At 44.5% G+C, this 11,656-nt stretch overlaps 1 protein-coding gene across 1 annotated transcript in view; it reads right to left on the bottom strand.

Annotated features, from left to right (window-relative positions):
* CENPV (centromere protein V) overlaps positions 1-11,656 on the bottom strand; it is a 44,070-nt gene that overhangs the window by 24,785 nt on the left and 7,629 nt on the right. Inside the window, exon 4 of the mRNA XM_017862214.1 lies at positions 202-243. Within this exon, the coding sequence (XP_017717703.1) occupies positions 202-243 (42 nt within the window). The remainder of the gene's footprint in view (positions 1-201; positions 244-11,656) is intronic.

Here is an 11,656-nt window from a genome sequence, read left to right as displayed (position 1 = left end):
AAAAAAAAAAAAAAAAAAAAAAAAAAAAAAAAAAAGATGGGTATAGAAACCACCGTAGTGGGATTTTGCTATAGGGGAGAGAGATTGGGCTCAACTCTAAATACAGCATGGGCAAGTGGGAATTTACAGCCAAGGAGCAGGGTGGAGGTCAGTGGATGGAAAATTACTAAGAGGAGTAAGGGGGATTCTGGCCAAACCTACCTAACAGGACTCTTGCTGAAGACAGGCCAAGGTGATCCAACATCCGCTGGAGGATGATGGGGGATGAGAAACCTAATCAGATATTGAAGATGATCAGATATCAAGATACAGGGTTCTGGCTAAAATGACTTAGCAGAGTTCTTTTGCTAAAACCAAATTTATAAGGAAGTACACAGATGGGCCTCTGGAGAAGGTTCAGAAGCCTGACTGAAGTTTGTCCAAGCAAAGAATCTTTGTCAGTGCCTCTGAGTGAATTAGAAAAAGACACCCCTTCTTCCTGTGCAGCCCTACTTGGTAGTCCTGAGTGTTTACTAAGCACCAGGCACTGTGCTGAGACGAACTTTGCAAACTTTGTCTAACAATCTTCACAAAAAGGCAAACACTTTTATTGTCCACATTTTTCTGCTGAATCCCAAAGTGCTGGGATTACAGGCGTGAGCCACCACGCCCAGCCTGAAAAAATGTTTTAAATGGGCATTTTTTACTCCAGCTTAGGCCCCTAAAACCAACATGATGAAGTCTCTGGTGACTCAGGATAAGGAGAAACAGAACTAGTATGTGATGTGTTCACAGAAGGAGAACAGATGCAACACTGAGAAAATTGAGGGTGTGTGTAAGTAACTCACTCAGGGTCACACAGCTAGCAAGTGGTAGAGCTCAAAAGGATGGATAATGACCTCAGATGTCCTGAACTTCTTCTCACATCCACTGAACTCACCAGAGTCTCCCCCCGCCTCATCCCAAACTACATCCTCATAGCAGCAAGAGTGATTTTCTTAACTCTTTATTGCTATACTAACTAATGTATATCATGTACAGGTAGAATTCAAACAATAGTAAGAATGTCCAACTATGACAAGCAATGGAGCTTTATCAATTGCTCTGATGTGCCCCATCATCCCCTCACCGCTCAAGAGGTAACCACCCTTCTGACTTTTGTGCTCATCTTTATCACATAGAAGTACATATATCTAAATAACATTTAGTATCATCTGGTTTCTTCGGGGTTTTTTTGAGACAGGGTTTCACTCTGTCACCCAGGCTGGAGTGCAGTAGTGCCATCTCGGCTCACTGCAACCTCCACCTCCTGGATTCAGGTGATTCTCCTGCCTCAGCCTCCTGAGAGCCTGAGATTACAGGCACGAGACACCATGCCTGGCTAATTTTTTTTTTTTTTGAGATGGAGTCTCATTCTGTCTCCCAGTCTAGAGTACAGTGGCGTGATCTCGGCTCACTGCAACCTCCGCCTCCCAGGTTCAATTCTCCTGCCTCAGCCTCCTGACTAGCTGGGACTACAGGCTCACGCCACTATGCCCAGCTAATTTTTGTATTTTTAGTAGAGACGGGGTTTCACCAGGTTGGCCAGGCTGGTCTTGAACTCCTGACCTCAGGTGATTGGTCTGCCTTGGCCTCCCAAAGTGCTGGGATTACAGGTGTGAACCACCACTCCCTGCAGTCTCATGTTTTTGAACTCATTATATAAGTTAACAATGCATGCATTCTTCTGAGACTTTTCTTTTGTGATTCATGCATATTGATGTGTATCCTAGAGTTGATGTGTGTTCATTATTGCACAGGATGAACTTTCTACAATCGTCCATTTTTCTGTTGATGGAATATATGTTTACAGTTATTGCTATTCTGAACAATGTTGATACAAACATTCTTGTTCATCTCTCCTGGCACACATGTGCAAGAGATTCTCTAGTGTATGAGATGTTTAAAAATCTTTTCAGCTAGGCACGGTGGTTCGCACCTGTAATCTCAACACTTTGGGAGGCCGAGACAGGAGAATTACTTGAGCCCAGGAATTCAAGACCAGCCTAGGCAACATAGTGAGACTCCTGTTGCAACAAAAATAAAATAAAATAAATTAGCTGGGCGTGGTGGTGCATGCCTGTGGTCCCAGCTATTTGGGAAGCGGAGGAGGGAGGATCACTTGAGCCCAGGAAGTCAAGGCTGCAGTGAGCTATGATCATGCCAGTGCACTCCAGCCTGGGTGACAGAGCAAGACCGTGCCTCAAAAAATAAATAGTAGAAAAAATTGAAAAATAAAAATACGGCCGGGCGCGGTGGCTCAAGCCTGTAATCCCAGCACTTTGGGAGGCCGAGACGGGCGGATCACAAGGTCAGGAGATCGAGACCATCCTGGCTAACGCGGTGAAACCCCGTCTCTAATAAAAAATACAAAAAACTAGCCGGGCGACGTGGCGGGCGCCTGTAGTCCCAGCTACTCGGGAGGCTGAGACAGGAGAATGGCGTGAACCTGGGAGGCGGAGCTTGCAGTGAGCTGAGATCCGGCCACTGCACTCCAGCCTGGGCAACAGAGCAAGACTCTGTCTCAAAAAAATAAAATAAAATAAAATAAAATAAAATAAAATAAAATACTTTCAGGAATTTGATTATGAATATGTGACAAAGTTTCACTATAGTCTTGCTACAACAACAAAGACCTCTGACAGGAGAGTGTCTTAATTCGATTACAAACTATCAAAAAATTGCTTAAATTTTTTGTTGGGGTCGGGGGTAAGAGACAGAATCTCCCTCTGTCACCCAGGCTGGAGAGCAGTGGTATGATCATAGCTCACTATAGCCTTGATTCCTGGGCTCAAGGATCCTCCTGCCTCAGCCACCAAACAGTTAAGACTGCAGGTGCATGCCACCACATGAGGGAATTTTTTAAAGTTTTGTGGAGATGGAGGGTCTTGCTATGTTGTCCAGACTGGTCTCAAACTCCCAGCCTCAAGCGATCCTCCCAACTTGGCCTTCCAGAGCGCTGGGATTACAGGCATCAGCCACCACTCCTGGCCCAAATATTTTATTAGGAATACTACTGTCTTCCTTGAGGAGGTTGTGAATTACATTACCCAAAAATATTCCACCTCAAGCCAAGTTTAGGACAATTTTTCTTTTATAATAACTGCAGTTGGATTGCTGTATCTAGGATATGTGCATATTCAATTTTGTTTCTGAAGGGGTTATACCAGTTTACAGTCTTGCCAACAGTGGGAGAGAGTTCCTATTGCTCTACATCCTATCCAATACTTGATATTGTCTGAACTTTTAGTTTTTTGTTTTTTTTTTTCTAGAAATGGGGGTCTCACTTGTTGCCCAGGCTGTTAAATTCTCAGCCTCAAGCAACTCCTCCACCTTGGCCTCTTAAAATGTTGGAATTACAGGAGTGAGCCACCACACTTGGCTTTAATATTTTTTTGCCCATATGGAGGTTGTGAAATGGCATCTTGTCATGGGTTTTATTTATTTATTTATTTATATATTTTGAGGCAGAGTCTCACTCTGTCACCCAGGCTGGAGGGCAGTGGCGCCATCTCATCTCACTGCAACCTCCACCTCATAGGTTCAAGCGATTCTCCTGCCTCAGCCTCCTGAGTAGCTGGGATTACAGGCATATGCCACCATACCAGGCTGACTTTGTGTTTTTAGTAGAGACAGGGTTTCACATGTTGGCCAGGCTGGTCTTGAACTCCTGACCTTAGGTGACCCACCTTTCTCTGCCTTCCAAAGTACTGGGATTACAGGTGTGAGCCACTGTGCCCAGCCTTACCTTTTTAAAAGAATAGTTTGGCTATTCCAGATCCTTTCCATTTACATATAAATTTTAGGAACAGTTCGTCAATTTCTATTTTTAAAACAGGCTGGATGCAGTGGCTTATGGCTATAATCCCGACACTTTAGGAGGTCAAGATGAGAGGATCACTTGAGGCCAGGAGTTTGAGACCAGTCTGGACAACATAGGAAGAGACCTCATCTCTACTTTAAAAAAAAAAAAATTAGTCTGGCAAGATGACTTATCTTTGTGTCCTAGCTACTTGGGAGGGTGAGAGGGGAATTGCTGGAACCCTGGAGTTCAAGGTTGCCGTATCTATGAATGTACCACTGCACTCCAGCCTAGGTGACACAGTGAGACCTTGTCTTAAAAAAAAAAAAAAAGTCGGCCAGATGCAGTGGCTCACGCCTGTAATCTCAACACTCTGGGAGGCTGAGGCAGGCAGATCACCTGAAGTCAGGAATTCGAGACCAGCCTGGCCAACATGGAAAAACCCCGTCTGTAATAAAAATACAAAATTAGCTGGGCGTGGTAGTGCATGCCTGTAATCTCAGCTAATCAGGAAGCTGAGGCAGGAGAATCACTTGAACCCAGAAGGCGGAGGCTGCAGTGAGCTGAGATCTGGCCACTGCACTCCAGCCCGGGTGACAGAGCGAGACTCCGTGGGGGCTCACCACCACCTTATAGCAAGGTCAACAGCCTGGTCCTCCCTTTTGGAGCCCGAGTCCCTAGCCCTGCCATGGACCAGTTAACTTGGGCAAAGTGTTTGCTCTAAAACCCTATACTGTAAATAGTGTTTATTTTGGTTAGAAAGATTAGGAACAAACTGGGCGTGGTGGCTCATGCCTGTAATCCCGCCACTTTGGGAAGCGGGCGGATCACTTGAGTCTGGGAGTTCAAGACCAGCCTGGGCAACATGGTGAGACTGAGACTGAGATGGGAGGTTGACTTGAGCCTGGAAGGCAGAGGTTGCAGGGAGCTGAGATCTCGCCACTACACTCCAGCCTGGGCAACAGAACCAGACCCTGTCTCAAAAATCAATCAATCAATCAGAAACAGCTTGTGGAAGAAGATACTATGTCATAGGGTTGTTTTGAGTTAAGAATTAATACATGTCAAGTCTCAGAATAGTGCTTGATGCATATAGTAAGTATTTACTGAATGTTAGATATTAACAGCTTTTTCTACCTGGCCCACAGTGTTGAAGATTTGACTTGGCATTGATGAGGTTCTTCCTTGCCAAATTTTCCTCCTTTGTATAACTTCCTCTTTCCACATACATAAATATACAAAACAAGCCTTGCTTATGTGTTCAAAGTATGAAGAAATTCTCCAAATAAAGATCTAACAATGTTAAAGCAGTTACAAATCTGTGCCTATTAAATAATTGTTCTCATTGTGAGTGGAACCAGGAGAAAACTATAGTCACTTTGTAATCTAGTTATAGGTTGATATATGCTTGTGTAAAAAGGCTATCCATATTCAAGAATAAAATTAGGCAAGCATGTCATCTGAAATACAGTCTGTCTAAAAGTCAAAACATTGTCTAGCACCAAAGAAATCTAAAAATGTTTATATAAGTTTTTAAGAAAAAATTTCATTATGAAATATCATACATATGTAAGCTTTTGACTGAAAAACGTTCACCACTCTTCAGTTGATGAAGAAAATACTGAGTATAAATTGTTTAAACAGCAACCCTTTAAAATCCCCTCACCAAAGACTGACATTAACCAACATTTCCCATCCTTTCCAAACATTATCAACCAGTCTTAGTGCACTTGTTACTCTCAGGTCAGAGACCTTTTTTGGTTCCTCTTCATTCACAGAATACATCCCAAACTTTGAAATGAAATGTATGAAGCCTTGTGGTTCCAGAAGACTTCTAACCCTGTATGTCATTACTGTATTGTGTTTTAGCCCTGACTTTCATAGCGAATTATTACAGCATTTTATTATTTTTATATTTTAGAGACAAGGTCTTGTTCAGTTGCTCAGGCTGTAGTGCAGTAACACGATCATAACGCACTACAGCCTTGAACTCCTGGGCTGACGTGCTCCTCCTGCCTCAGCCTCCCGAGAAGCTGGGGCTACAGGTGCAGGCCGCCACAGCTGGCTAATTTTTGTATTTTTGTATTTTTTTTCCCCCCTGTGGAGATGGGGTCTCACTGTGTTGCCCGGGCTGAGCTTGAACTCCTGGGTCCAAGCAGCCCTCCCACCTCGGCCTTGCAAAGTGCTGGGATTGCAGGTATGAGCCACTGTGCCAGTCCCAGTCATGACACCTTTCTATTTCAACCAAATCATTCTCCTGCCCTGCACTGTTTGTCTCCATGCTTTTGCATGTGCTGTTTCCTTTCCTTGTTCTCAAACAGGGATGGTTTTGCTTCCCCCACCCTTGCAGGGTATATGGCGTGTGTAGAGACTGGTTGTCACAGCTGGAGGGGTGCTACTGGCATCTAGTTGGTAGAGGCCAAGGGTGGTACTAAACTTACTACACAAGGGGAGGCCCTCACCACAAAGGATTTTTTAGTGCAAACATTCCTTGTGCCATGGTTAAGAAACCTGACCTGGATAGTCCTTTCCCCTGTTCTTAGTTCAGGTTCCAGCCATTCTTGATGCTCTCTTGTTACCTCTTCTGTGAAAGCTGGTTCTGATCATTCCATCCAGATAATCACGTTTGACTTTGAACTTTCCCAGACAAAGCACTTTTGTTAATTAATACTTTTATTATTTTAATTTTTAATTTTTTTTGAGACAGGGTTTCGCTCTGTCACCCATGCTGGAGTGCAGTGGTGCTTCTCATAGCTCACTGCAACCTCCACCTCCCAGGCTCAAACAGTTCTCCCACCTCAGCCTCCCAAGTAGCCGGGACTACAGGTGTGTGCCACCATGCCCAGCCATTTTTATTTTATTTTTTGTAGAGATGGCGTCTTGCCGTGTTGCCCAGGCTGGTCTTGAACTCCTGGGCTTGAGCAATTCCCCTACCTTGGCCTCCCAAAGTAGTGAGATTACTGGCATGAGCCAGCCTGCCTGGCTACTTTAAAAAAAAAAAAATCCTATTTATAATCTGTTTTCTCCCTTGGTTAACTCCTTTAAGGTAGGCTCTGTATTGATTCATCTTTGTTTCCTGCAAAATAATTTGTATATAGTGGAGAGCATTATCTTTCTGAATGAACAAACACAGCATGAAAGTCCTACAGTGTTGACACCAGACAGCTGGGCCAAGAGCAACTGAGTGATGGTTGGTGAGGACATTGGAAGGTGGAGGAGTCCCCTGATGAAACTTGAGTTGGGCTTCCAATGAAGGGTGGGACTGAAAAACTAGTGTTTTGAGGGAGGAGAAACAAGACCATATTATGTAACTATAAACAAACGTACATGTGCACACACACACACATATCAGGGAAGTATTTAATTCTGACAGTACCTTGAGAGCAGCCTCAGCCGACCTGGAGGGTTTGCTTGTGCCATTCCCCAGGGACTGGTGGCCCAGATGGTGGTTTTAATCTCTTGCCTTTGAAATGTTAGGTGGACTGCAAGTACATAGAGGTTTATTTTAATCTGTCTTTTATGTGCGGTGGCTAAAGTCTAGTATTACTCTCTAGAAAATTGTCAGTTAACAGTTACCTAAAGGAAGCTACGGGTGTGACAGCTGTCCACCTTGCAATAGGTCTTCTAGCTAGATGCTTGTTCTTTTTGGGTGACTCTACTCCTTTAGTGCTCAGACAGAACCAAAACCAATCAGAAAATGAATTGAAAGAAGAGAGCTGGGTGCGATGGCTCACACTTGTAATACCAGTACTTTGGGAGGCTGTTCAGAGAGCATTGCTTAAGGCTGAGAGTTGGAGACCAGCCTGGTAACATGGGAAACCCTATCTCTCAAACAAACAAACAAACAAACTATATATATATATATATATATATGAAAAATTAGCTGAGCATGGTGGTGTGTGTCTGTAGTCCCAGCTACTTGGGAAGCTGAGGTGGGTGGATCCCTTGAGGCTGGGCGGTCGAAGCTGCAGTGATTGTGTCACTGCACCCCAGTCTGGGTGACGAGTGAGACTCTGTCTCAAAAAAAAAAAAAAAAAAAGATTACTTAAAAATAAATATTTACTAAGTGCTGATTAGGTAGAAGGCACTATGCCAGCTGGCTACGTGTGGAGATATGGTGATAAACGAGATAGACAAGGAATGTACCCTTGTGGAGTTTACGTTCTACTTGGGGGAAAACAAAGAGATAAGCAACCAATCAAGCAGTAAAGTTACAGACTGAACAAATACAAAATATTTTTTTTTGAGACAGAGTCTCGCTCTGTCACTCAGGCTGGAGAGCAGTGGTGTGATCTTGGCTCACTGCAACCTCTGCCTCCCAGGTTCAAATGATTCTCCTGCCTCAGCCTCCCAAGTAGCTGAAATTACGGGTGCCCACCACCACGCTCGACTAATTTTTGTATTTTTAGTAGAGACGGGGTCCACTACCACATCCAGCTAATTTCTGTATTTTTAATAGACACAGGCTTTCAACATGTTGGCCGGGTTGGCCGCCTCGACCTCCCAAAGTGCTGGGATTACAGGTGTGAGCCACTGGCACCCAGCCTAATATGAAATTGTTGAGAAAGAAATAACCTGGGTGTTATGACTGAGTTGCAGGAGCAGAGGTGGATGTCAGAGGTCTTTCTGAGGGGGCAACAGTTACTCTGCCTAAAATATGAAACAGAAATGGCCATGAGAAGAGTTTTAGGCAAAGGAAACATTGGTTGCAAAGGTCCACAAATGGGAAAAAACTTGGTGTTTCCTGAGAACTACAGATGGCCAGGATGGCTGGAGATGACGAGGCTGCTGGCGAGTTGAGCCCTGGCTGCTTCTCCCGTGGAAAACCACAGGCCCACAAGCAGCTGCCCTAAATTCCAGCTATAAATTGCTCCCCACTATTTCCTCAATACTCTATGCCTTCTCATCTTTTACCTATTCCCTCCTGCCTTGTGACTGGGTTTCTAAATAATGCCTTCTCTGAAATGTTCTGGTTCCCCTCCTGCCCTACTCCAGACAGCTAAACGGCCCCTTCCTCCTCTGTGCCTCCACAGAAGTCTGTATGTGCCTCTGATTGGTCTGTCTCAGTCAGCAATCAGTTAGCTTTCTACATAGCTAATATTTATTGAGTGCTTTCAATGCCCAGGATCTGTTCTAAGCACTTTAGCCATATTAATGCAACCACATGAGGCAAGTCCATTTAATCCTTAAGAACTTGGCCAAGTGGCTCCCGCCTATAATCCTAGCACTCTGGGAGGCCGAGGCAGGCAGATCACCTGAGATCAGGAGTTCGAGACCAGCCTGGCCAACATAGTGGGACCCTGTCTCTACTGAAAATACAAAAATCAGCCAGGTATGGTGGTGCATGCCTGTAATCCCAGCTACTCGGGAGGCTGAGACAGGAGAATCGCTTGAACCCGTGAGGCGGAGGCTGCAGTGAGCCAAGATTGTACCACTGCACTCTAGCCTGGGCAAGTCAGAGTGAGACTGCATCTCAAAAATCAATCAATCAATAAATAAACTCTCGACACGAATTAACTCACTGAATTCTCCAACAACTCCTTAAGGTGGATACTGTTAGTCCTCACAATGACCCCCTTACGGGCACCAAGACCATCTTTCTCTTGGGTGGAGTCCATATCCTGTCTCAGTCAGCAATCCAAATGCCTCCCACACCCAGAACTTGCTCAACAAATGTCTGCTGACTGGATGAACGACCTAGTATCTTTCTCTTGGCTCAGGATTCAAACTTCAAGAGCATAACAGTGCCCAGGAATAGCTAGCTGGAGGAATTTACAATAATGGTTGTAAATGCGTTGTAGTATGTACACATCAATGAGAACATAATACAAAGGCTGATTTAATATGTATAATCACTGCATTTCAAATTTATGTATCAGAGATTGTAATATATATATACACACACACACACATATATATATACATACACATATATATATGTATTAGGTCCCATAAGTGTAATCGATGTTTAAATGCAACACAGCTGGCCATAAATCTAATGGGTCTCGCTCTGTCACCCAGGTCAGAGTGCAATAGCATAATCTTAGCTCACTGAAACCTCCACCTCCCAGGTTCAAGAGATTCTCCTGCCTCAGCCTCACAAGTAGCTGGGATTACAGGCACCCGCCACCACACCCGGCTAATTTTTTGTATTTTTAGTAAAGACCAGGTTTCCCCATGTTGGCCAGGGTGGTCTCAACTCCTGGCATCAAGTGATCCACCCGCCTTGGCCTCCCAAAGTGCTGAGATTACAGGTATGAACCACCGTGCCCGATCTAATCTATGTTTAAATGTCCTATCTCGGCTGACTGCAACCTCCACCTCCTGGGCTCAAGCAATCCTCCCACCTCATCATCCCAGATAGCTAGGACTACAGGTGCATGCCACTGCACCCAGTTGTTTTGTATTTTTGTAGAGATGGGGTTTTGCCATGTTGCCCAGACTGGTCTCAAACTCCTGAGCTTAGCTCAAGGAATTCACCCGCCTCAGCCTCCCAAAGTGCTGGGATTACAAGTGTGAGCCACCGTGCCCATCCATAACCTAACTTTCTGACAGCTTGGGAAATTGCTACAGCAAGCCTCAGTTTCTTGATTTCTTGACTAGGCTTGAGAATTCCCTAGAAAAGCATAGGAAAAAATAAAATATCAGTCTCCTAAAGGACAGCTATGAAAAGGCAATGGAAACTAGGCAAAAAGACAAAGATTTAAGACTCACCTTAATTTGAAAAGGTAGGATGACATCTAGTCCACATTTTTTTCTTTACAGATAGGGAAACCAAAGGTTAAAAATGAGTAAATCGGCCGGGCGCGGTGGCTCACGCCTGTAATCCCAGCTCTCAGGGAGGCAGAGGCGGGAGGATAGCTTGAGCCCAGGAGTTCGAGACCTGCTTGGGTAATACAGCGAGACCCCGTTCTCCACAAAAAGGAAAAAAAAAAAAAAAAAAAAAAAAAAAAAAAAAATGAGTAAATCAGGCCAGGCGCGGTGGCTCACGCCTGTAATCCCAGTACTTTGGGATGCCAAGGCGAGCAAATCACAAGATCAGGAGTTTGATACTAGCCTGACCAACATGGTGAAACCCCGTTTCTACTAAAAATACAAAAAAAAAAAAATTAACTGGGCTTGGTGGCGGGCGCCTGTAGTCGAGCTACTCGGGAGGCTGAGGCAGGAGAATCGCTTGAATCTGGTAGGCAGAGGTTACAGTGAGCTGAGATGGCACCACTGCAGTCCCGCCTGGGCGACAGAGCGAGACTGCGTCTCAAAAAAAAAAAAAAAAAAAAAAAAAAAAAAAAAAATGTCAGGTGCAGTGGCTCACGCCTGTAATCCCAGCAATTTGGAAAGTCAAGGTGGGTGGATCACCTGAGGTCAGGAGTTCGAGACCAGCCTGACAAACATGGTGAAACTCCCTCTTTACTAAATACAAAAAATTAGTGGGGTGTGGTGGTGCATGCTGTAAACCCAGCTACTTGGGAGGCTGAGACAGGAGAATCACTTGAACTCGGGAGGCAGAGGATGCAGTGAGTCAAGACTGCACCATTGTACTACAGCCTGTGCAACAAGAGAAACTGTACCTCTAAAAAAAAAAAAAAAAAAGGAAAGGAAGAAAAAAATGGTGCAACTGCTACGGAAAACAGTATGGTGATTCCTCAAAAATTAAAAATTGATCTTTTCTGCATTTTGGAAAAGAAAAAAATAAAATTTTGGCCGGGCGTGGTGGCTCAAGCCTGTAATCCCAGCACTTTGGGAGGCCGAGACGGGTGGATCATGAGGTCAGGAGATCGAGACCATCCTGGCTAACATGGTGAAACCCCGTCTCTACTAAAAATACAAAAAACTAGC

This window comes from Rhinopithecus bieti, unplaced genomic scaffold (genome assembly GCF_001698545.2).
Source record: "Rhinopithecus bieti isolate Rb0 unplaced genomic scaffold, ASM169854v2 scaffold_63942, whole genome shotgun sequence".
NCBI classification, from domain to species: domain Eukaryota; kingdom Metazoa; phylum Chordata; class Mammalia; order Primates; family Cercopithecidae; genus Rhinopithecus; species Rhinopithecus bieti.
This window is presented reverse-complemented; position numbering and strand designations above follow the sequence as displayed.